This window comes from Dysidea avara, chromosome 1, assembly GCF_963678975.1.
Source record: "Dysidea avara chromosome 1, odDysAvar1.4, whole genome shotgun sequence".
Taxonomy (NCBI): Eukaryota; Metazoa; Porifera; class Demospongiae; order Dictyoceratida; family Dysideidae; genus Dysidea; species Dysidea avara.
The window spans coordinates 54,910,235-54,937,312 of record NC_089272.1 but is presented as its reverse complement, the minus strand read 5'-3'; the positions used below and the strand labels follow the sequence as shown (position 1 = coordinate 54,937,312).

The 27,078-nt window shown below is 37.5% G+C and overlaps 1 protein-coding gene across 1 annotated transcript in view; it reads right to left on the bottom strand.

The window, feature by feature from the left end:
- LOC136247662 (uncharacterized) overlaps positions 1–2,479 on the bottom strand; it is a 3,380-nt gene extending 901 nt beyond the window's left edge. The window contains exons 1-6 of the mRNA XM_066039492.1: positions 2,280–2,479; positions 828–881; positions 707–778; positions 315–365; positions 198–252; positions 14–139 (exon numbers count right to left, since the gene is read on the bottom strand). Of these exons, the coding sequence (XP_065895564.1) occupies positions 14–139; positions 198–252; positions 315–365; positions 707–778; positions 828–881; positions 2,280–2,456 (535 nt within the window). The 5' untranslated portion in view covers positions 2,457–2,479. The remainder of the gene's footprint in view (positions 1–13; positions 140–197; positions 253–314; positions 366–706; positions 779–827; positions 882–2,279) is intronic.
- Positions 2,480–27,078: the final 24,599 nt, after the last annotated feature.

Sequence of the window (27,078 nt, the reverse complement as noted above, 5' to 3'; positions counted from 1 at the left end):
AATGCAAATGGACCAGATTGTTCTCTTGTGATTGCTGCACTCTGCATGATATCATCATTGATTTGAATGTTAGCCTTATAAAAATATAACTTTTCAGGCACTGGTAGCAGCGTAACATTAGCGTTACCAAGGCTGATTGCTTTAATGTTAAGGAAAACCAGCATATAGAATGCACATGAAGACCAATAATTGCTTACCTAGTCTGTTCAGATGAACTGTCAAATTACAACCAACCATGCAAGCTGTAAAATCCTATATGTACAGAATAGGATTTATTGATTCTACTTTCTGATATATAATAATAAAAAACTCACACAGCTATCACATTCCATAGGTATAGTTTCTGTTTCATTGATACAGCTTGACTACAGAAATTTAAAACCAAAGTTATGCAATTGCTTCTTATACAACCTAGTATGACTCTTTTGTGGAAATTATAATACAAGTGCCTATGAATATCCCTACTGGGTTCATATGGGTTCTTGGGGTATAATCTATGATCTCAGTGACTATATATGGTAAAAAGGAAGGTGATGATAAAAAGGCAGTATTGAATTACATGACACTCAGTTGCAAGTATTCTGTTGTGTTATAATACCTCATTGGCCTGTCCTGTAGGGATGGAAGTATTAGATGCAACACAAACATTTTTGTTACTTAGTATAAAAAATGTCTCTGATACTACACACTATATTTGAGAGCTTACACATTTAAGCTGACATTCACTCAGAGAAATAGAGTTTTTTTGTGAACTGCAACCAGCAACACATCCCTTCAACTACATCACGTGGCGTTGCTATTGAGCATGATGTTAACAAGTCATTTACCTTTTGTTTGTCATTACAACTTGATGATGATAAGTCGGACACATCAATGCTGATCTGGAATGAATATGTTATCAGCCAGAACTGAATATGACAGGAAATTTTATTAATTAATGACACAATATGCAAGCTAATGTTATAGTATCTTACACAACTTAAAATGAACAATATTAAAACAATTAAGGATGTAAAAAAATGTTCAATTAACTTGACAACTGTAGGTATGTATCGATTAGGTTGAGAATTTTATAAGCTAATAGGAATCATTTCATGGAAAAAAGGGAGATACCTAACTGACATAAGAATCACTTCTTTGTCATATTTATACCTCAGGTCTAAGGGTATGTTACTGCAGGTCCTTGTTTCAGCCCTACTTGTCCGAACATCGACATAAATTTTTTTGTTTCGTAATCTGTAATAGCTGGACTATAATTATATTTATGTAACTCTAATATAGTATAGAGCTACGTATGTGAGCCTTTCATAATAATGAGGTCTACCTATGTGATGCAGTGTCGATTAAAGCATGAGTGTTTCGCTCTATATCTTCTGTACATGTGTACACGAATGCAGTGCAACAGTTTTGTATGTACTTAGTAACTATATAAATAGCTATAATGCCTGTAAATATCATGCACAACTCTCTCTTCCTGGGTATAGTAGTAGGGGGCTTGTGTATATTTGATGCAGAAATTGGGACATCTAATCACAAGGTAGGCTTTGTCCTTTCATGCACGTATTACTAAACCTTACGTGAAATTTGTATAATAGCTAGCTATTTGTAACTGCTATATCTAGCTATAGCTACAACATTATGTGAACATGCATGATTATTATTATCATAGCAAGTGTGTCATCATTGTTGGTCTATAGCGGGGCTGTATTCAAACAATGCCCTATATTTTTGAAACCATCAAATGAGATGAAGTATTAAATAGTACATGCAATTCCTGATTGATTCATTGATTGATTTATTGATTCCTCAGTGAAATGAGACCACAAAGACCTACATGTTTACTCGCACGTATATTTACGTGACACCATTATATCTGACCTTACAGGTAGGGATTTGATCACAAACGATGTCCCATGGGAAGGGAATTTGAATTGAGAGGTTCCAGCATGGGGATTAATAGTGTTTTTATCGACGTTACCAGTTTGCTAGGCACTGGAGGGTGAATACTGGAGGCAAAGCCTGTATAGGTACTTACCAAGAGCCATGGAACCTACAGTAAGTGAAAATCGTAGACTAAAGTGAAATGGGACAAACACCTAGTGATAGGTGCATTAAAGTGACTTATTTTTACAGCAATTAACTCATACAATCAGTCAATGTTGGTCCCTTCCACAACTGAGAAGTGCACATAGTGAGTTTACTATACCGGCACAAATCAACCATTGCTAGCTATACATGATACATATAGCTACAGCACAGTTTGCTACAATTGCACTTACAGTTAAAATACAGGTTGAATAGCATACACCATCAGCAATTGCATTGTTTTCATCCATTTGAAAAGTAGCAGTTTCAACTCTTGGCTTATAACACTGTTCATCACAACCATAGACCCCTATCAGCAGTAATACAATAAGGCATGTCCAACTCCTTCCCAAGAAATTTCTTGGTGGCATGGCGGCGGCACTACCGAGATGCTGACTATATTAGCTAAACGGAAACAATGGGTTGTTTATATAAACTGTCCAGTTTTATATACTGGTGATAACTGCAATGATCCAAATAAGGCCTGAAGTCTCATCAGTGACGTTTTGACTCGCGGTTTGACCTTAGTACATGTAGCTCAGTAAGCGCAAGGGCCGCGGAGTGTCACGCAGGGACGCGCTGTAGGTAGGGACTGAGATCTGCGATCGCGGTTAAAGTCTTGAACGGCGGCCGAATTGGCCTGTGACGGCTAAGAACCTTTTCCAATCCTTGACCGATGACCCATCCGGCGACGATATTCCAGTAAGCTTACTTTTCAATTGTGGGTTAAAACTGAATCTTACCCTTTACCGTTGACTTGGCACGAATTCGGTGGCCTTGACCTTTCACTTAGACTTTGACCACGGCCGCAGATTTACCTGCTGCGAGTGTCTGTATATGCATAGATTATACGTAATATTCCTTACCATATATTATATAATCTATGCTGTATGTCACCTTTTGTAGCATGAAATAATTAGCTAATGCAATAATAAAATTATAGGCACTAACTAACTAAACCACCACCAGCGGCGGAGGAAGTAGTTGATATAAGGGGGGGGGCTCCGCTGAGCTGACCCAGACTTATTTCTATAGTTTGGTAAGGTGAGACCAAAAACAAAAAAAAAAAGGTCACAACCAACTCACAAGAGCTTTCCACCTCACCAGCTACCATTTCTAGCTGATAAACTACATAAAAATCCTTACATAGCTCGCTACACACTGACTACTTTATTAGAGTGACTGCTCTATTAGAGTATCTCGATCTTTATCACGGTTTTCAGTCCCACTCCAAGAAAGATAATTTCGGTGTGATATCATTCTGAGGGGGGGGCTTTAGCCCCCTAGCCCCCCCCCCCTTTCCGCCGCCTATGACCACCACTAACTGTTTCTAGACAACAGGCGGTACTGAGCTCACATGATCAAGCTAACAGTTTTCTTCAAGTTAAACAATTTCTTCTAGCCTTTTCATAGAGACGTGTGGGTGGAAGGGAGTGACATTAGGGCCGGTAATTAAAAAAAAAAAGATTTACGTTGTCTGGAACATTGGGCAAACAAATGGTTTATGCAGTTTAACCCAATTAAATGTGTTGTTTTAACAATTACTCACAAAGTGCATCCAACTGTCACACACTACACACTTGTGGTCAAACGCTTACCCATATACAGGAAGTTAAATACTTAGGACTTACATTAGACAGTAAACTTACCTTCAACAAGCATATTGAGTGTATCTGTAAAAGAGCAAACTGCCCTAGCATTCATAAGAATAAACACTCATTTCTGTCAGAGGAATATTAGAGTTGTTGCTTATTGTATATAATTATGTCAGACCAATTTTGGAGTACGCAGATTTTGTTTGGTCCCCCTATACCAACATTAATATTAACAAATTAGAATCTGTTCAAAGGAGAGCTGCTAGATATGTAATGTCTGATTTTAACAGATATAGCAGTGTTAGTGAAATGTTATCAGCTTTACAGTGGGACAGCTTGAAGAAGAGACGAGATATTTAGTCTCTATGTGTTATTTACAAAATCTTAAATGGTTTAATAGATGTTTTACTCCCAGATTGCATGATTAAAAACTCTCTTATCACTAGAGGTCACAACAAAAGATTTGTTACAATATCTTTGATAGTTAATAGCTACAAGTTCAGCTTTTTTCCACGAGTAATCCCTCAGTGGAATGCTTTACCAAGTGTCACTGTCAATGCACCAACTCTACAACAATTCTCTACACTTGTACACCAGTGATCTCTTCAATTACTTAATTACTTATACTTAATTAATTTACTTACTTAATTACTTACTTACATTCTAATTTAATTTGTAACTAATCATTGTACTATGCTCATGCATATGAGTCTTACAATTATAATAATAATAATAATATAATATGGGCGTAGCTACCCAGGGGGTTTCCAGGAAACCTCTTTGGATTTTAAACTCTCATGGACTGACAGGATGCATTAAAATTTCAAAGTTTCTCAAATTTTGATGTTGGTGAATGATCGAGATACTAAATAAAGCACCCAGGCAATGTAAACTAAATAACTCTGATAGCAGTCACTTAGCTGTACTCCTTTTAAAAATTCCTGCATACACCCCTGATCAATGTACAGTACCAGCTGATTCATTGCAGTGACATTCTTAGTAATCTACCATATGCCACACTGTTTACAAAGAGCCTTATATCTTCAGTATTATCTCAGTAGCTATAGTGGCCCCGATAATGGCAATTGATATAAATAGGTCCCAATCTTGGACTGTTTCTGGAAAGCAATTGTTGTGGTAGTATGGCTGCTGATAGAGTGAAATGATGTTGCAGATATTGGACCAATTGTATAATATGGTAGTTACATTTTACCCATCTTGCTGTAATTCTCTGTATGATTTGATAGATATGTATCCCAAATAGGGGATACTCTGATAGACTAGATAAAGCCTAAAACAAAGCAGATTAGCACAACTACCTGCAGGAGAACCCATCCATACAGCTACTGACATTAAGAAGTAGGCACAATAATATTATGGAGAAAGTGCTCACACATGACAAGAGTATATAGCTACATTTCTAAAATTAGTTATGGCCATACCTAACATTATCCATCTCTCAGAAAGATTTACATGTATATATAGGTCATCTGGCATTTTGGTCATCTATTCACATTAATATTAGCTATAGTTATGTGTTAATGTTGTGTGTTATGTGTTTACTAGGGATGTAACTCGCTGCTATCAACAAATGTTTGCTGGTAAACACGTCTATCAAATATCTCCTTAACAAAAATATTCAAATTTGAGAACATGATTTGTCTCACTACTAGACTACTCATTGTGCTCGATACACACCTTCAAACTATTTTCTGTGTGTTATTTCTCTAATTAATCTCCCTCTTTTGCACACATTAAAAACCAAATAGACTTTATTGAAATTTGAAATACTATTAATCTCTTAAATCTTACAATTTAATTGCTACTTCAGTCACACACAGCCAGTCAATAGTATAGTTGGGAATAGTGTGCCTTCTATAGGCACGTAATCCCATTTGGATGAAGAGGGTAATTTTAAGTGTTTATGTAAATACATCAATGATTTATGCTGTTTAAAGTAAATACACTGCACATAACTGCAACAGCTAGTGTATCGTGAGATCTAATGGAGTCAATAAACACCTGGATAATTTAGTTTTTGGATATAATTATGCTAATAGTGTGTGTGCTAATACTTTAAAGAGATCATAACTGTATAAACTTTATGGCTTATCAAAAAGACCCATGATCTATTGTATTGCCATATATGGTTATAAACTAAACTCAACTGATCAGAGTCATAGATAGCATTACAGTCTATATGGTTAAGGTAATTGAGTAAATATAATTAGCCATGCAGTAATTACATACAAAGATGATTCATGGTCAGTTTATCAAGTTACTGTGATTCCATGGTAACCTAGTAAAGGGCCAATGCGCCAAAGAGAAGCCATTCAGTTCTTTAAACATTACATTACCCTGCATTACTGCACTGTTAAAATGAGGTGTTACAGATACACCCATTGTAAAGGTATTCATGTACACCCATGGTATTTATAACATCCTAAGGGGTACTGTATAGCACTCATGGTGTTGTTGAATACCAGAAATGTAATTTAACTCCCCATTAAAAGCTAAGCCACTGTAAGGGCGTTTGTCTACAGCTCGGTATATTGAAACCCACAATCAGATGCTTCTATTGAAAATTAGGTTATAAGTACATTTGGTAACTTCTATAAGAATGACTTGGAAACAACCATGTGGTAAGTATAAAGTGTTGCAAAAATTATTGTGTACTGCTAATGTGCTCTGTTGTTGGCAATCATTAGGTGTGAATCAAGACACACAGTAGTGTATCGTGCGGCCCAAGAAGCCGGCGCGCAACCCCGTGAGCATACTGACAGGAAGAAAGAAAACGCAATCCTCGCACCTCCGTAGCTCTGTGCTGCCTTGATGAAACAAGACAAATTTTGCTGTGTACATTCCCTCCAACCTCAGTACTCTACATTCCAAATTTGAGCGAAATCGCTTCAGGCATTCCTGAGATATGCGACTTCAAAAATTGGCTTAGTTTCTTCGTTTTTTTTTTCTTCTTATTTTTCTTCCTCTTTTCGCACACTTACTAAAACTGCTATAAAACGCGAACGCGTTATCCGATTGCCTTGAAATTTGGCACACAGAAGGGGGGTATAAAGGCGCATCTCTGTACCAACTTTGGCTGGAATACCATAAACAGGCAAAGAGTTATGAGCGATTATGCACGAAAAATAACACCAATATGTTGTCACGCCTACAGGGTAAACCGCGTATGGGAAGAAGCTGAAAATCGGTGGGTGAATAGGTTAACTATTGAACCTCAAACCTTTTGTGGTTTGAAAGAAATCGAGCTAAAAACCAGGAAGATACAGCAAAAAAATCAACAGTGTGTAACAATTACGCAATCGAGATTAGCAAATTTATTTTATTATTATTATTAATATTATTATTATGCTTGCCACGCCTACCAGATAAACCACTTGGGGTAATGCTTTGAAAATCGCTGTACAGATGGAGTTATCATCTTAGAAAGGCTCTTCAATGGTGTAGAAAAATCAGACTTAAAGCCACGGAGTTATAACACGAAATCCAACTTGGTGTAGCAAGTGCGAGATCGAGATACTCTAATAGAGCAGTCATCCTAATAGAGCAGTCACCCTGAACAGAATTCAAGAGATCAGTTAGAAATAAGTAACCTGTATAGAGATCAGCTACAAACAAATCACCCTGTAGAGAGTTCAGCTACAAACAATTCACCCTGTTCAGACATCAGTTAGAAGAAGTTTTCTTGTAGAGACTTCAGTTACAAACAAATCACCCTGTTGAAAGATCAGCTAGAAGATGTCACCTTATAGATAGTTCAGTTACAAAGAAACCACCATGTAGAGAATTCAGCTACAAACTAGTGACCCTGTAGATACATCAGCTAGAAGAAGTTACCTTGTAGAGAGTTCAGCTACAAAGAAACCATTCTGTAAAGAGCTCAGCTGCAAACAAATCACCTATACAGAATTCAGCTACAAACAAATCACCCTGTAGAGAGATCAGCTAGAAGAAGTTACCTTGTAGATAGTTCAGCTACAAACAAATCATCCTGTAGAGAGATCAGCTAGAAGAAGTTACCTTGTAGATAGTTCAGCTACAAACAATTCACCCTGTACAGAGCTCAGTTAAAAGAGGTTTCCTTGTAGAGAGTTCAGCTACAGACAAATCACCCTGTAGAGAGATCAGTTAGAAGAAGTTACCTTGTAGATCGTTCAGCTACAAACAATTCACCCTGTAAAGAGATCAGCTAGAAGAAGTTACCTTGTAGAGAGTTCAGCTACAAAGAAACCATCATGTAGAGAATTCAGCAGCAAACAAATCATGTATAGAGAGTTCAGCTACAAACAAATCTCCCTGTAGAGAGATCAGCTAGAAGAAGTTTCCTTGTAGAGAGTTCTGCTACAAACAAATCACCCTGTAGAAAGATCAGCTAGAAGAAATCACCTTGTAGAGAGTTCAGTTACAAAGAATCATCATGTAGAGAGTTCAGCTACAAACTAGTGACCCTGTAGATACATCAGCTAGAAGAAGTTACCTTGTAGATAGTTCAGCTACAAAGAAACCATTCTGTAAAGAGCTCAGCTGCAAACAAATCACCTATACAGAATTCAACTACAAACAAATCTCCTTGTAGAGAGATCAGCTAGAAGACGTTTCCTTGTAGAGAGTTCTGCTACAAACAAATCACCCTGTAGAAAGATCAGCTAGAAGAAATCACCTTGTAGAAAGTTCAGCTTCAAAGAAGCAATCATGTGAGAGTTCAAGTACAAACAAATTGTCCTGTAGAGAGATCAGCTAGAAGAAGTTACCTTGTAGAGAGTTCAGCTACAAAGAAACCATCATGTAGATAGTTCAGGTACAAACAAATCACCCTGTAGAAAGATCAGCTATAGAAGAAATCACCTTGTAGAGAGTTCAGCTACAAAGAAACTATCATGTAGAGAGTTCAACTACAAACAAATCACCCTGTAGAAAGATCAGCTATAGAAGAAATCACCTTGTAGAAAGTTCAGCTTCAAAGAAGCAATCATGTGAGAGTTCAAGTACAAACAAATTGTCCTGTAGAGAGATCAGCTAGAAGAAATTACCTTGTAGAGAGTTCAGCTACAAAGAAACCATCATGTAGATAGTTCAGGTACAAACAAATCACCCTGTAGAAAGATCAGCTATAGAAGAAATCACCTTGTAGAGAGTTCAACTACAAAGAAACTATCATGTAGAGAGTTCAACTACAAACAAATCACCCTGTAGAAAGATCAGCTATAGAAGAAATCACCTTGTAGAGAGTTCAGCTACAAAGAAACCATCATGTAGAGAGTTCAGCTACAAACAAATCGGCCTGTAGAGAGATCAGCTAGAAGAAATTACCTTGTAGAGAGTTCAGCTACAAAGAAACCATCATGTAGAGAGTTCAGCTGCAAACAAATCACCTGTAGAGAGTTAAGCTACAAACAAATCTCCCTGTAGAGAGATCAGCTAGAAGAAGTCACCTTGCAGGGAGTTCAGTTACAAAGAAATAAATCATGTAGAGAGTTCAGCTGCATACAAATCACCTGTAGAGAGTTCAGCTAGAAACAAGTCACCCTGTAGAGAGATCAGCTAGAAACAAGTCACCTTGTAGAGAGTTCAGCTAGAAGAAGTCACATTGTAGAGCTACAAAAAAACTACCATGTAGAGTTCAGCTGCAAACAAATCACCCTGTAGAGAACTCAGCTACAAACAAATCGCCCTGTATAAAGATTAGCTAGAAGAAGTTACCTTATAGGGAGTTCAGCTATGAACAGATCACCCTGTAGAGAGTTCAGCTACAAACAAATCACCCTGTAGAGAATTCAGCTATAAACAAATCACCCTGTAGAGAGTTCAGTTACAAAGAAACCACCATGTAGAGAGTTCAGCTGCAAAAAAATCAATCACTCTGTTGAGAGTTCAGCTAGAAGAAGTCACCTTGTAGAGAGTTAAGCTGCAAATAAATCACCCTGTAGAGAATTCAGCTACAAACAAATCACCCTGTAGAAAGATCAGCTAGAAGAAGTTACCTTGTAGAGAGTTCAGCTACAAAGAAACCACCATGTAGAGAGTTCAGCTGCAAACAAATCACCTGTAGAGAGTTCAGCTAGAAACAAGTCACCCTGTAGAGAGATCAGCTAAAAACAAGTCACCCTGTAGAGAGTTCAGCTAGAAGAAGTCACATTGTAGAGAGTTCAGCTACAAAGAAACTACCACGTAGAGAGTTCAGCTGCAAACAAATCATCCTGTAGAGAGTTCAGCTAGAAGAAGTCACCTTTTAGAGAGTTCAGCTACAAAGCAACCACCATGTAAAGAGTTCAGCTGCAAAAAACTCAATCACCTTGTAGAAAAATCAGCTAGAAGAAGTTACCTTGTAGAGAGTTCAGCTACAAAGAAACCACCATGTAGAGAGTTCAGCTGCAAACAAATCACCTATAGAGAGTTCAGCTAGAAACAAGTCACCCTGTAGAGAGTTCAGCTAGAAGAAGTCACATTGTAGAAGAGTTCAGCTACAATGAAACTCCCATGTAGAGAGTTCAGCTGCAAACAAATCACCCTGTAGAGAACTCAGCTACAAACAAATATGCAGTGTAAAAAGGTCAGCTAGAAGAAGTTACCTTGTAGAGAGTTCAGCTACAATGAAACCACCATGTAGAGAGTTCAGCTACAAACAAATCACCTGTAGAGAGTTCAGCTAGAAACAAGTCACCCTGTAGAGAGATCAGCTAGAAACAAGTCACCTTGTAGAGAGTTCAGCTAGAAGAAGTTACCTTGTAGAGAGTTCAGCTACAAAGAAACCATTCTGTAAAGAGCTCAGCTGCAAACAAATCACTTGTACAGAATTCAGCTACAAACAAATCACCCTGTAGAGAGATCAGCTAGAAGAAATTACCTTGTAGATAGTTCAGCTACAAACAAATCACCCTGTAGAAAGATCAGTTAGAAGAAGTTACCTTAAAGAAAGTTCAGCTACAAAGAAACCATTTTGTAAGGAACTCAGCTGCAAACAAATCATCTGTACAGAATTCAACTACGAACAAATCACCCTGTAGAGAGATCAGCTATAAGAAGTTACCTTGTAGATAGTTCAGCTACAAACAATTCTCCCTGTAGAGAGATCAGCTAGAAGAAATTACGTTGTAGAGAGTTCAGCTACAAAGAAACCACCATGTAGAGAGTTCAGCTGCAAAGAAATCACCCTGTAGAAAATTCTGCCAGAAACAAATTGCCCTGTAGAAAGATCAGTTAGAAGAAGTTACCTTTTAGAGAGTTCAGCTACAAAGAAACCATTCTGTAAAGAGCTCAGCTGCAAGCAAATCACCTATACAGAATCCAGCTACAAACACATCACCCTGTAGAGAGATCAGCTAGAAGAAGTTACCTTGTAGATCGTTCAGCTACAAACAATTCACCCTGTAGAGAGAGCAATTAGAAGAAGTCACCTTGTAGAGTGTTCAGTTACAAAGAAACCACCATGGAGATTTCTGTAATCAGTATAATATTATGTGACCGGATTTGAGAAAAGGGGTCTTCCACACACATCCAATTCCGTAACCGTTGGAGACCATAACTCAGTGTTCAAGTACCATATTAACTTGACAATTTCACCACGTATTCAGCTATAGTGGTGCTCACCACTGTCCAAAATTCAAGGCAATAGCTCTTTCCAATCTGAAGTTATCAATTGTCAAAGTTGGCAAATTGGATGTGTGTGGAAGACCCCTTTTCGCAAATCCGGTCACATATGTATTATACAGTATATATAATTTGTACATTTACTGATAAAATATTTAAAGTACATCTACTTCATCTTTTCTTCTTCCTGTAGTAAAGAAAAAAACATAGGTTGAAAAAGTCCCAAAGCTGGCCATAGGCCGGCTTTGGGGTATACAAATACAAAAAGAAATGAAATCTAATCCAAAACAGCCAAGCTGTAAAAAAAGTGTGCGGCCCTCAGAAAGGCTATGGTGAAAAAAGATGTGAAATCCAAGGTGGCGGCCAAGAAATGGCTGTGATGGTAGGTTAATGATAAAAAGGTAAAAATTTAATGTTAAAAATTTTAAATTTTAATCTCCTATGAAATACTTTATCCAGTTCAATGGCAGCCATTTTGACTATAAAACTGTAACTAACGACAAACATATTTTATTTTGTAAGGCTTTGAAAACTGCAACAAGGCTAGCAGCATCAATGAGATATGTTGAGATGTCTGAGTTTTACATTTGCTCTAATTACTTGCACTAAAGTGTCTGCATTTACAATTGTATTCCCACTGATCTTTAGGTGACAGTATTTGATTCAATATTGACATACTGTAGTATGCTTATCTGATAAACCCATTCAAAATTTGAAGAGATCCAGACTCTGATAAGTAGCAATATGATAAATCAATGTATTATAATTGTGAGTGATCAACAATTGATGCTATGATACCCTCTGTAGAAGGTGTACATGTGATGATGTTTGAGCTCAAATTCAGGCATTTCAATGCAGATTTTTGTCTAGCAGCTGAAAGTATAATTGAACTTGTATCTGGTCTTAAGCAGTTGTGAAGGTGCAACTGCCTTATTGCATGATTACTATAAATAACATCTCCAATCTTTGTGGCTGCCTGTTGTGTGATGCAGTTGTTGCCGAGTACAATGAAGAATTAATTTTTACCAATGCATCAGCTATTGCTACAACCGCATGATCTCGTAAACTGCAATCATTTAAATTTAAATGTTCCAACATGTTATTGCTGATAACTGAAGCTATTTCACCAGTAGATATAGTGTCTATTGTATTAAAACTCATATCCAAATATTATACAACGTTGGAATACCTGGACATATCAAATTGTAGTTTAGAAGAAACTAGACTGTTATCTTTACTTGCTTCAGTTCAAAATACTATTTTCTTGCAACATTTATGCTTAAATTCAACTAAGGTTACTACACAATTGGCAGAGGCAGTAGCAGAAATTCTTTGCAATAGTTATAAATGTATGAACTATCTCAGTTTGCAAAAATGTGAATTGTCAGCATCCCAAATAAAAATTATTGCTAAAGCACTTATCTTGTTGAACTCACTACAAGGTGATTTGTTTGTAGCTGATCTCTCTACAGGGTGATTTGTTTGTAGCTGAACTCTCTACAAGGTGATTTGTTTCTAGCTGATCTCTCTACAAGGTGACTTCCTCTAGCTGATCTTTTTACAGGTTGATTTGTTTGTAGCTAAACTCTCTACAGGGTGATTTGTTTGCACTCTACAGGGTGATATAGCTATCTCTCTACAGGATGGTTTCTTTGTCACTGAACTCTCTACAAGGTGACTTGTTTCTGGCTGATCTCTCTACAAGGTGACTTCCTCTAGCTAATCTTTCTACAGGTTGATTTTTTTGTAGCTGAACTCTCTACAGGGTAATTTGTTTGCACTCTACAGGGTGATATAACTGATCTCTCTACAGGATGGTTTCTTTGCCACTGAAGTCTCTACAAGGTGACTTGTTTCTAGCTGATCTCTCTACAAGGTGACTTCCTCTAGTTGATCTTTCTACAGGTTGATTTGTTTGAAGCTGAACTCTCTACAAAGTGATTTGTTTGCAGCTGAACTCTCTACAGGGTACTAGCTGATCTCTCTACAGGATGGTTTCTTTGTCACTGAAGTCTCTACAAGGTGACTTGTTTCTAGCTGATCTCTCTGCAAGGTGACTTCCTCTAGCTGATCTCTCGACACTGATGGTGACTTGTATCTAGCTGAACTATCTACAGGATGATCTGTTTGTAGTTGAAATCTCTACAGGGTGACTTGTTTCTAGCTGATCTCTCTATAGGGTAACTTGTTTCTAGCTGAACTCTCTACAGAGTGGGTTCTTTGTAGCTGAACTCTCTATAAATTGCATGACTTCTTCTAGCTGATCTCTCTTTAGGGTGACCTGATCTCTCTGTAGTGTGACTTTTATCTAACTGAACTCTCTACAGGGTGATTTGTTTGTAGCTGAACTCTCTACAGGGTAATTTATTTGCAGCTGTACTGTATGCAGGGTGATATATTTGTAGCTGAACTCCAGAGGCGAATCTAGGATTTTTAAAAGGGGTTTCTGAAAGTTAGTGTAGCTGAATAAGGCATCTGATGACATTTCTCCAGAAATTTTTGAGATTTTAGAAGCTCTGAGATTGGATTTTAGGCTACTTTTAGTTAGCAATTACAATAAATCCAATGCTTTAAACTGTAAATACTATAGCTAACTATAGGGCAAAGATGGTGACTAAGCTGTAGCTTTGATTGCTCTATTAGAGTAGTTACTTGACTGCTCTATTAGAGTATCTCGATCGTTTTTAATACAATGGGAGATGAAAAGTGAAGGAGTTTAATGCTATAAATGTGACTGGGCCTGCGAAAACAGGGCATGTGGGCACAAACTACACCATGTCACTCTACAGGTCATATCTCAGTGCTGGAACCGAATATTTGAATTTTGTTACTTGCATCATAAAGCCAATTCAATTCTCACTAGATGCTCAAAATTGCATTGCCATAACATAATAGTACAAAAAGTTATGAGTGATGAAAGTTTGAAAAAGTAGGCAAAAATCATGTGCCCACATGCCCTATTTTCGCAGGCCCAGTCACAAATGGTGTTATAGTTAAGTGCAGCTGCATGCATGCATGCTACTGAAATACAGTGGTATATAGTTGTTTGATATTACAAATTGTCAGTACAACAATGTTTATGTATTTAGACTTGCTCTGAGCTAAATTTAAAAGGGGGTTTCTGTCGAAACCCCAGAAACCCCTCTAAATCCGCCACTGAACTCTCTACAGGATGGTTTCTTTGTAGCTGAACTCTCTACAAGGTGACTTGCTTCTAGCTGATCTCTCTACAGGGTGATTTGTTTGTACCTGACACTGCTTGCAGGTTCTTAGTTTACTAATTCGTTAAGATTCTTTACTGTAGTTGTACCCAGTTATACTGATAGTAAAATGTCAGTAACTTTAGGGTCATTCCATGCCAAATCAACAAAAAAAAATCCTGACCCCTTTGGATTTTCATGAAATTTCGCATAGACATGGACTCTACTAAGAAACTTTCTCACACAAAAATTTGGCCGATTCTTTTGATCTCCCTTTAAGATATGACCACTCCAAGTTTATTGCAAAACACTACACTGGTTTAATAAAATGGCCATAACTTTGTTAGTGATTATCACAAAACCTTTCTGTTTAGAGTTTTGGAATGCTTATTACATTCTCTTTCAAGTTATATATAATTCATTATAATTACTCAAAGGAAAAGGTCAAACCACAAAAATGTGACTTATTTCTTTGATCTTACTTTTTTCAAAAAGGTTATTTCAATTACTTTCATTTTTTGTTCAAATATTCTTCTAATACCTCTCTTTCATGACAGTAAGTTTGAAGTTGGGATGGCAAATAGATCATGAGTTGTGGCTACATACATAATTTTACATGCTACCGGGAGTATAAGTATGAACACTACTATAACAATACAAACCTTACAATTAAATTATAGTATGGAATCTTATCAGAACATGGCCAAGTTGCAATACACATACAGTTGGAGGCATAGTATAGAAGTATCATAAGGTAATTAAACAGAAGTATCAATACTCACCATTGCTGAAGCTACACCAATTATACAATATACCCTATTGCTATGTGTATCGATGCAGTTATGATAACAACATGATTTGGTGCAAGCACCATCGGGAGTCCATAATAGAGATTTTATGAACTCCTGGTGCCATATAGTGGGAGGGCTTAGTAGCAAATTATCTTATGATACTGTAAGTTTTATAAGAGAAAGGTTAGACAGAATTGTGGAAACTTCACAATAAGACTCTATTAAAATTATGAAGTTGGAGGGTTGTGATTTAGTACAGTGACTGTATAGAAAGACCACCTTATAAGGGCCAATTATAAATTCTCCAAATGAGATATCTATACGCTATTCCACCTTTCAAAAGCAGCCACCTGCCTGAAGGTGACTGTCCCAAGGCTTTAGATAGGTTCCAATGTAAATTCACCAATTCTCCACCAAATACGTATTTCCTCCACCAAACTTTTGTTACTATGTAGTGTCTGCTGACATGTACAGATGTCCAACAGAATAACAGCTGAATACTTTGAGAATTTGGTGAATAAGGAATGATTTACCCTCCGACTTCATAATGTTAATGTGAAGTTTTCACAATTTTGTCAAACCTTTCATAAGATAATTTGCTACTAAACCCTCCCATTATATGGCATCAGGAGTTCATAAAATCTCTATTATGGACTCCTGATGGTGTTTGCACTAAAATCATGTTGTTGTCATAACTGCATCAATATGCATAACAATAGGGGATATTGGTGTGTCTTCAGCAATGGTGAGTATTGATGTTTCTGTTTAATTACCTTATGATACTTCTATACTATGCCTCCAACTGTATGTGTATTGCAACTTGGCCATGTTCTGATGAGATTCCATACTATAATTTAATTTAAACGTTTGTATTGTTATAGTAGTGTTCACACTTACACTCCCGGTAGCATGTAAAATTACGTATGTAGCCACAACTCATGATCTACTTCCCATCCCAACTTCAAACTTACTGTCATGAAAGAGGGGTATTAGAAGAATATTTGAACAAAAAATTAAAGTAATTGAAATATTCTTTTTTGAAAAAAGTAAGATCAAAGAAAAAAAGTCACATTTTTGTGGTTTGACATTATCCTTTGAGTAATTATAATGAATTATATATCACTTGAAAGAGAATTTAATAAGCATTCCAAAACTCTAAACAGAAAGGTTTTGTGATAATCACTGACAAAATTATGACCATTTTATTAAACCATTGTTACAGTAGTATTTTGCAATAAACTTGGAGAGGTCATATCTTAAAGGGAGATCAAAAGAATCGGCCAAATTTTGATGTGAGAAAGTTTCTTAGTAGAGTCCATGTCTATGCAAAATTTCATGAAAATCCAAAGGAGTCAGGATTTTTTTTGTTGATTTGGTATGGAATGACCCTTTAAGTATATGGAACATGATTGATTTACTAAGTTTTAAACTCTCATAAAAACATCAGTGAATGCAGGTTTACTGAAAAACTACTAAAATAACAAACAATTAACTGTTCCATATACTGGGGATACACCACTCTAGTAAACTAAGAAACTTCAAGCAGTGTGAACTTTCTACAGGATGATTTGTATATAGCTGAACATTCTGCAGGGTGATTTGTTTGTACTTGACCTCTCTACAGGGTTTCTTTGCAGCTGAGATCTCTGCAGGGTGACTTCTTCTAACTGAGCTCTCTCTTGTTTTTAGCTGATCCCTCTACAGAGTAACTTGTTTGTATAGTTGAACTCTTTACAGGGTGGTTTTGTGGTTGCTGAACTCTCTATACGGTGACTTGTTTGTAGCAACTTCTCTACAGAGTGACTTGTTTGTAGCTGAATTCTCTTCAGAGTGACTTACTTGTAGCTGAACATTGTATAAACTATAAAGTGACTTGTCTGTAGCTGAACTCTCTACAGGGTTACTTGTTTGCAGCTGATCGCTATAGGGCCACTTGTTTGTATAGATGAACTCTGTACAGGGTAGTTTCTTTGTAGCCGAACTCTCTACACAGTGATTTGTTTATAGCTGAACTCTCTTCAGTGTGACTTGTAATGTTCTGAATCACTACAGCAATATATTTGTAGCTGAACTCTCTATAGGGTGACTTGCTTCTTGCTGAACTGTCTATAAGATTAACTGTTTGCAGCTGAACTCCCTACAGAATAACTTGCAATGTAATAGAATTCTATAATGGAGTAAATAAATTAGCTGAATGCTCTATTAGGGTGACTGTTCTATTAGAGTATCTCGATCTCGCATATTTTACACGTAATTGGCTTTGGAATCATAACTCAGTGGTTTGTAATCCGATTCTTCTGTACTACTGCAAGGACTTTCTATGAAGATTATTCCAGCTATGCACCGATTTTCAGCTCATTGCGTAAGCGGTTTGCCTAGTAGGCGTGAAAACTAATACTTTTTATTCATAAAAATCGATCGCGTAATTGTGACACAGGTTGGGTTTTGTGTCATATCTCCATGGTCTTTATCTCGATTCGTTTCAAACCACCAAAAGGCACTCCTACGATGGTTACTACATCTAAATAGCAATTTTCAACTCATTCCATGAAGCGGTTTACCCTGTAGGCGTGACAACAGATCGATCTTGTTTTACGCGAATAATCGGTCATAACTCCTGAACCATTCATCGGATTTGCACCAAATTTGATGCTAGGATTCGCCTTTGGATTCCCTTTCTGTGTGTCAAATTTCAAGGCGATCGGAGTACGCGTTTTCGTTTTATAGCAATTTTTGCAAGTGTGCGAAAACATGAAGAAGAAAAAAACGAATAAAAATATCGAAACTTTGGTAGCTCGTATCTCGGAAATGGCTGGAGCGATTTCCTTCAAATTGGGAATGTAGCCTCCCCTGTCTGGCCGACAACTCTGTAGCAAATTTGGTTTCAATCGGATAAGGGATCACTGAGATACAAAGGTGTGAAAATGACATTTTCTTTCTTCCTGTCAATATACTCGCGGTGTGGTGCGCCGGCTTCTTGGGCCGCACGACACACTACCGTGTGTCTTGATAGTCATGTGTGATAGTGTGTTGTGGTGTGGTTACCTGCAGGCATAGGTGAGTTGTTTCTTGGCTTTTACCTCTTTGCAATTCTTCTAATGCTTGTTGTTCACTTTTTGTAACATGATTGGTGACTGGTGAACCAGCACACAACACATCAAATAAAAATAATAATTGCACACACATCTTGAAATAATAAATATCAGTTACTGAAAAAGTGAAATAGATCAGATGTTCTTTTGTTTTTGCTAAATTATACCCATTATATTGCACTACAATGATTCTAGTGATGTGTCCAGCACAAGAAACCATTATGGCACTATGCGAACACTTTCAAAGTACTTTGAAGCATTTCCAATCAGTTTCTACACCATTTTAAAGAATTTATTGAAGTTTTCAACGGAATAATTAACTAGCTGATGTATTCACACAAAAAATAATGATGCATATTAGCTAAGTAAACAAAGAGAGAATATGGTAACACAATAATTTACTTGTTTTCAGTATATAAATGTGTGTAAATTAGGAATGAGGCTATTATGCTCCAAAAATTGAGCATTACACTTTTGAGCAGTGTTAAAAAATCACCTATTGTGCTTTTGAGAATTGCCCATTATTCCCAAGAATGCCACCATGATTGGTTAATAATGCTAGTTTATTGTTGTATCAGATCACTTTGATTGATGTTTAAGATTTAAATAGTGTTGAATTCTTTAGCTGGTTGCTGTATTAGTGTATTTAATTTCAATGTGACTGCTTTATCAGAGTACATAATATTCAGTGACTGTTCTATTAGAGTTTCTGACTGCTCTATTAGAGTATCTCGATTTTTTTAATGGTATTGTGTAAACTGCAGGTTTTCCTACTGTTAAAGCTTTATAATCACCTCAAAATGCTAGCATAATTCCTGATTCCCACACATACCTGTTATGCCCGAAATTATGCAGACATAATCACTGCATCCCTAGTGTAAATAGAAACTTTGAAGGGAGCTTTAATAGTATTAGATCCCAGATGGAGGAATCTGGCCACTGGCTGCAAGACATGAGCTTTGAAATCGTCATGTTCTACTTAAAATTATACTTATTTTGAGTTTTTTCCCATATTGTAAACTCGGACATACTGAAAACTACACCATACTACAACTTATCAGTGGTGGATCTAGGATTTTTAAAAGGAGATTTCTGAAAGTTGGTAGCTATAGCTGAATAAGGCACCTGATGACATTTCTCTAGAAAATTTTGAAATTTTAGAAGCTCTGAGATAGGATTTTAGGCTACTTTTAGTTAGAAATTACAATAAACCCAATGTTTTAAACTGTAAATACTATAGCACAAAGATTGTGACTATAAGCTGTAGCTTTGATTGCTCTATTAGAGTAGTTACTTGACTGCTTTATTAGAGTATCTCGATTGTTTTCAATGCAGTGAGAGATGAAAAGTGAAGTGTTGCTGAGGGTTAAATAGTTATATAGGGTGTTAGTTAAGTGCAGCTGCTTGTATGCTACTAAAATACAGTAGTACATAGTAGTTTGATATGACGAATTGTCAGTACAACAATGTTTATGTATTTAGACTGCCACTGAGTTGATTTTAAAAGGGGGGTTCTGTCGAAACCCCAGAAACCCATCTTGCTTATTACCTAACTATATACTTTAGCTACGTACTTAACTTAACCAATGTCAAAGTCAGGAAATTTGCCTTCAGCAGTAAGTGAATACTGGCGGAGTATCATTGTTGCATTGTACAAAGTCACAGACAGTTGTTGGAGAAGTTGGTGCCTAGCAAACTTTCGAGGTAAACCCTTTCTAACAGTTATTCTGTCAGCTATGGATCCTAAAATTGATAGGGCATATGGTGACCAAACACCAAAGGTCTCACATACAAGAAGGATAAAATCTCCTCCATTGTCACACTGTTAAAAAAGGTGTTTATAAAACACCTTTTGGGGTGCTATAGCTGCCATTTATACCAAGCTCCTCTAAGGGTGTTCTGCTACACCCATAGGGTATATCAATTACACCCATGGGATGTAGAAGATATGTTAAAAGAAAATGGAAATGGATTGTTTTCTTCGTCATACAGCCCATCACATTTTCACCAATCTATTTTAAACATCATCATATCATTGACACAAAGAACATACAAGAAACATGGATATGTGATAGTAATACATACATTCAGTATCAACTCTTCCTACCTCTTATGGTTTTCAGTTTGTATTTATAATGTAACCAATAAGCATGACTTTCGATTGTGGATTTCATTTTAAAAGGCTCTGAAGTGAATTACTGCATGGTAGTCACAAGAAATAATACAGTGTATATGTACAGGTACATGATAATGCCATCACACTGTCATCTCACTGTAGTTAGCACCTACACAAATCTATTGCATGTACATCTTATGCATGTGTATGAGATACATCAGTAGTAGTCGCATGCTATATTTCTTCCAATGTTTTGCTTTCTTCATTGTTTATGATTTAATGTACGTACAATTCTAGCTGGAAGATACTTTTGTTTGTAAATGCTAGCCTGTATGCTCTTATTGACTTACAAACTTAATGTGTGACCGAATTGTGATAATTTTATTAACTAAACCAGGTGTACATAAACACCAAAGGGTGTTGACAAACACCAAGAAGTGTTCAAAATTGAATTAGTGCAGTGCAAACACCCAAGGGTGTTTCTACCACACCAAAGCAGGTGTGGGTGTTTAGGTACACAACAACATGGGTATTTTGAGAACACCCAACTTTAACAGCGGATTCACAGCGTCCTGGTATTGAGTGTCCTTAGCTATCTCACCAACAGCAGTGGCCACCCCAGCCTGAGAAGAAGCAGAAGATATGACAGCAGACTGAGTGGTACTCCTGATGGAGAGATCAAAATAGGCAGGACGACCAAGATGAAAATCAGGGTGGTATATGTCACCAGGACAAGATTGGTCAGATGAAATGCCTTGTTCCCTAAGAACACCAGGGTGATCTTGGAGCAAGGCATGGTGTACAATAGCCACCAGGCAAGTGTTAGTCCCCCAAGTACCATTCCACCTCATATTACATCTACCTTAAGCAGACTTGATCTTGTGGTAGTTTCCACAGATTCCATCACATTATTAGAACTCTCTGTAGTTACTAATACTGAACATCACCTTTTAGCTGCAAGGAATCGTAAAGAAGATCGCTATGGTTCATTACTGACTGACCTTCAACAGGCTGGATTTTCAGTTAATCTTGTGACAATTGAGGTTGGCTGTTTGGGCCATTTCATGCCACAGACTGTCTTTAAACTAAGCGATGTATACCATCTACCGAAGAATACTATTAGTTGTATTCTTCAGCAAGCAGCTCGTTTTGAAATATCCTGTTCATATAGGATCTTTAATTCCCATGCTTCCACTACTTGGGATGTAGTTGATCAGTTTACCTTTTGAGAAGCCATGTATAATTGTTTAGTTTTGTATGTAATTTTTTTTTGGTCTTGCCAGGGCTCCATACTTTTTAGTAATAACTTGGTAACCCTGAGACTGGACTCCTGACCCCTTGTAATTATTTGTTCATGTAATTGTCAATTATTATGACGTTTATCTCTCTCTACAACATTATGACACTGGATCCTCAAGGGACCATGAGAGCACCCCAGCAGATGATCACCAAAGTGTTAATACTATAGCTATAGACCCTATATCAAGACACACGATAGTGTGTCGTGCGGCCCAAGAAGCCGGCGCGCCACACTGTAGATATATTAACAGGAAGAAAGAAAACGTCATTTGCAGACCTTTGTATCTCGGTGATCCCTTATCCGATTGTAACCAAATTTGCTGCGGAGTTGCCCGCCAGTCATGGGACTCCACATTCCAAATTTGAAGGAAATCGCTCAAGCCATTTCCGAGTTATGAGCAGCCAAAGTTTCAATTTTTTCTTCGTTTTTTTTCTTCTTGATTCTTCGTGTTTTTTGCACGCTTGCAAAAATTGCTATAAAAAGCAAATGCGTACTCCGATCGCCTTGAAATTTGGAGCACAGATAGGGAGTCCAAAGGCGAATCATATAGTATCAAATTTGGTGTAAATCGGATGAACAGTTAAGGATTTATGATCAATTATTTGCACAAAACAAGATCAATTTGTTCCATTGGAGTGCCTTTTGGTGGTTTGAAAGCAATCGAAATAAAGATCACGGAAATATGACACGAAACCGAAGGAGTGTAACAATTGCGCGATCGAGATTCGTGAATAAAAATACCAATAATTTTCACGCCTACCAAGCAAACCCCTTAGAGCAGTGAGCTGAAAATGGATATGTAGCTGGAATAGTCATCGTAGAAAGTCCTTGCAGTAGTACAGAACAATCGAATTGCAAACCATTGAGTTACGATTCCAAAGCCAACTCCGTGTAGCAAATGCGAGATCGAGATACTCTAATAGAACAGTCACCCTAATAGAGCATTCAGCTAGTTCATGACTTACTCCATTACAGATTTCTATTACATTGCAAGTTATGCTGTAGGGAGTTCAGCAGCAACCAGTTAATATTGTAGACAGTTCAGCTACAAGCAAGTCACCCTGTAGAGAGTTCAGCTACAAATATATTGCTGTATAATTATTACAAGTCACACTGAAGAGAGTTCAGCTATCAACAAGTCATGCACCCTGTAGAAAGTTCAGCTACAAACAATTCACCTTGTAGAGAATTCTGCGACAAACAAGTCTTCATGTAGAGAGTTTAACAACCAAAATCCACCTTGTAAAAAGTGCAGCTTTACTAATTATATCAAGTTACTCTTTAGAGAGATTAGCTAGAAACAAGAGTGAGCTCAGCTAGAAAACGTCGCCTTTTAGAGTTTAGCTACAAACAAATCACCCTGTAGAGAGTTCAGCTACAAAGAAACCATCCTGTAAAGAGTTCAGCTACAAAAAATCACCCTGTAGAGAGTTCAGCTGCAAACAAATCACCCTGCAGAGAGTTCGGCTATAAAAAAATCACCCTGTAGAGTGTTCAGCTACAAACAAATCACCTTGTAGAGAATTAAACTAGACATAAGTCACCCTGTAGAGAGTTCAGCTGTGAACAAATCACCCTAGATGGAGTTCAGCTTGAAACAAGTCACCCAGTAGAGAGATCAGCTAGAACCCTGTACAGCAATCAGCTAGAAGAAATCACTTTGCAGAGAATTCAGCTACTGTACAAAGAAACCATCCTGTTGAGAGTTTAGCTAGAAACAAATCACCCTGTAGAGAATTCAGCTAGAAACAAGCCACCCATTAGAGAGATCAGCTAGAAACAAGTCATCCTGTAGAGAGAGTAGCTAGAAGAATTCACCTTGCAGTGAGTTCAGCTACAAAGAAACCATCATGTAAAAGTTCAGCTGCAAACAAATCACCTGTAGAGAGTTCAGCTACAAATAAATCATCCTGTAGAGAGATCAGCTAGAAACAAGTCATCCTGTAGAGAGATCAGCTACAAAGAAACCATCATGTAGAGAGTTCAGCTGCAAACAAATCACCCTGTAGAGAGTTCAGCTATGAAAAGATCACCCTGTAGAGAGTTCAGCTAGAAGAAGTTAACCTTGTAGAGAGTTCAGCTACAAAGAAACCACCATGTAGAGAGTTCAGCTGCAAACAAATCACCCTGAAGAGAATTCAGCTACAAAGACACCAACACGTAGAGAGTTCAGCTACAAACAAGTCACCCTGTAGAGAGTTCAGCTACTGTGTAAGCAAGTTACCCTGTAGAGAGATCAGCTAGAAAAAAAGGAAAGATCAGCTAGAAACAAGTCACCCTGTAGAGAGATCAGCTAGAAACAAGTCACCTGTAGAGAGTTCGTCCATAAGCAAATCACCCTGTAGAGAGTTCAGCTACATTTCAAGTCACCCAGTAGAGAGATTAGCTGCAAACAAGTTATCCGTAGGGAATAATAAATAATTTATATGTATTATATATATATATATATATACCATGATCACGTGAAACTTCAAAGGCGCCACTGGTTGCATACAGGGTATATACACCACAACCCAGTGAACCCACAGGTGAGTATATATATATAATTATATATGTACCACTTTCACACCTCAGATAAAAGGAAAGCCAGTGCATATTTATCACATATGTGACTGTCTCTGGGAAAACCGGTCTTATCGCCCATTCAAAAGTATCGAGAAACGTCGGTTTTAAATATTCTGTGTGTTGTAGCTGGCCAATGGTAGTAGCTACGCATACCAAATTTTCACACGTTTCACAACAATTTCTTACCTTCCTGATCATCCACTGAAGAGGTAGTCAACAGCTAAGTTTCCCGCCATTTTAGATAGTTTTTGAACCGAGGTTGTCTGTATCAGGCGAGCTCCAGAAGGGGTGGGAGGCGGGGGCTCCAGAAGGGGTGGGAGGCGGGGGCCCTGGAAGGCGGACAAGATGGTGTTCAAAATTTGAAAGACACGTGCTAGGATGAATTAGGCCAAGTTATAGGCCATTCAGGGCTCAGAACTGGCTAAAATGAAAGGAAATTTACAGCACAGGTCATTGTCCAACACCACAGAGCTGTACAGCCACACACAGCCATCTCCTGGTCGGCCAGGGCTCCATCAAGACCCCAGACCACTCGTACGGCTCGCCACTGTGCTCTAGAAAAGCAGCCAGCAAAAGCAGACCACTTTACTCTGGTCGACTGTGGCAGTGAAACTTGATAGTGCATTCATTAAGCTTTGTGTTTGTGTGAAAAAATCAAACTACCTGTCTTGGGCGATAAGAATGGTTTTCGTAGATCCAGTCACATATCGCACTGACTCAAAATGTTAACGAGATATACGCACTGCTACTAGTATGTATATCTCGATAAGACAGCTAAGACAGTGCATCTATCTCATTACACACTGCCTTAATGAGATATACGCACTGCCACCAGTGCGTATATCTCATGAACTTGAGACATTGCATACCTAATAGGTGTGCACACTATATCCAGAAATCATCAGATTTCTTTTGTTTTACTGTTATCCTCTTCTCTTATATAGAGAATCAAGTAAGCTGTCATTGTGGGATTGAATTCTGCCAAACAGCCTGTGATTGTGGGATTCAATTTTAATACATTAGCAGTAGTTTGTTTTTTACTTTTGTAAATGTAGCAATTAAAGTAACATAATTAACACTAGTCTCTTAAAATTGCTATATTAGCAATACTAAAATCAAAATCAAACTACTGTTTGATGTATTAAAATTGAATTCCACTATCACAGTTTGTTTGGCAAAATTCAATCCCACAATCACAGCTTACTTGGTTCCCTATATAAGAGAAGGCTATAGCAACTGCAGATTTTGTCAATTAGGTGAGTCTACATGCTAAAGTAAAACATATTAGTTATACCATGGGCACTTGTGCTTTGCCTGTATATACGCACTCGCCCTCGGGCCTGTGGCCCTCGGGCTTGTGCGTATATATCAGGCAAAGCACTCTTGCCCATGGTATAACTATTACATACCTACCTGAGGTGAGTATATATATTCTCACCCAGGTAAGTATATATACTCACCTGGGATGTCATGTGACACATTGTTGTGTCACAATTAAGAGCTGATAGCCTAACGTGGGCGGGCGAACGGTACCCACACTAGCATGATTAATCACCCAGATGACTCAGGCTAATAGCCATCGTCATGCTAGGCAATCAATCGCACCAGCCGGTAAGAGTCCAACCACTGGACTCATTTTATACCTATACCTAGCGACTTCGATTATGGGTGACAGCAAGTAACGTTGCTCCTACGTTTGTTGATATGAATGGCCAAGTCCTGGCGATATACAGAGATATGTTTACTGAGTCCCACAATCAATTTGATTCTTCATTGTGAGAGCTGAATTGTGAGAGGGACGTTTCCAGCATGTCTACCATGTCAAACTATGGCAAATTAACTGTAAGTATATACTTTAAGTTGGTTTGTGTGCGTATGGGTTGTTAATAAGTAATGTAGTGCGGATTAATTTAGAAACATGGTATATACCATATGAACCATGGCTCAATTCAGTGTATTGCACTTATATACACCCCTCCTTCTCAGTAATCAGAAGTTTACTGTTGATAAACTTCCTCTGACTTCGGAGTCGGGGTGTATATAAGTGCAATACACCTCGTAGCCATGGTTTATATATTTATATGTGTGTATGTAATAGTTATACCATAGCAAGAGTGCTTTGCCTGATATATATGCACAAGCCCGAGGGCCGCAGGCCTAAGGACGAGTGCGTATATACAGGCAAAGCACGAGTACCCATGGTATAACTAATATGTTCTACTTTAGCATGTATACCCACCTAATTGGCAAAATTTTCTGTTGCTATATCCTTCTCTTATATAGGGAACCAAGTAAGCTGTGATTGTGAGATTAAATTTTGCCAAACAAACTGTGATTGTGGGATTCAATTTTACTACATCAAACATTAGTTTGATTTTATTATTGCTAATATCGCAATTTTAAGAGACTAGTGTTAATTATGTTACTTTAATTGCTACATTTACAAAAGTAAAAAACAAACTACTGCTAATGTATTAAAATTGAATCCCACAATCACAGGTTGTTTGGCAGAATTCAATCCCACAATTGCAGCTTGCTTGATTCCCTATATAAGAGAAGAGGATAACAGTAAAACATTAAAGAAATGTGATGATTTATAGATATAGTGTACACACCTATTAGGTATGCAATGTCTCAAGTTAACGAGATAAATGCACTGCGTATATCTCGTTAAGTCAGTGTTTAACGAGATATACGCACTGTCTTAACGAGATATACGCAGTGCACAT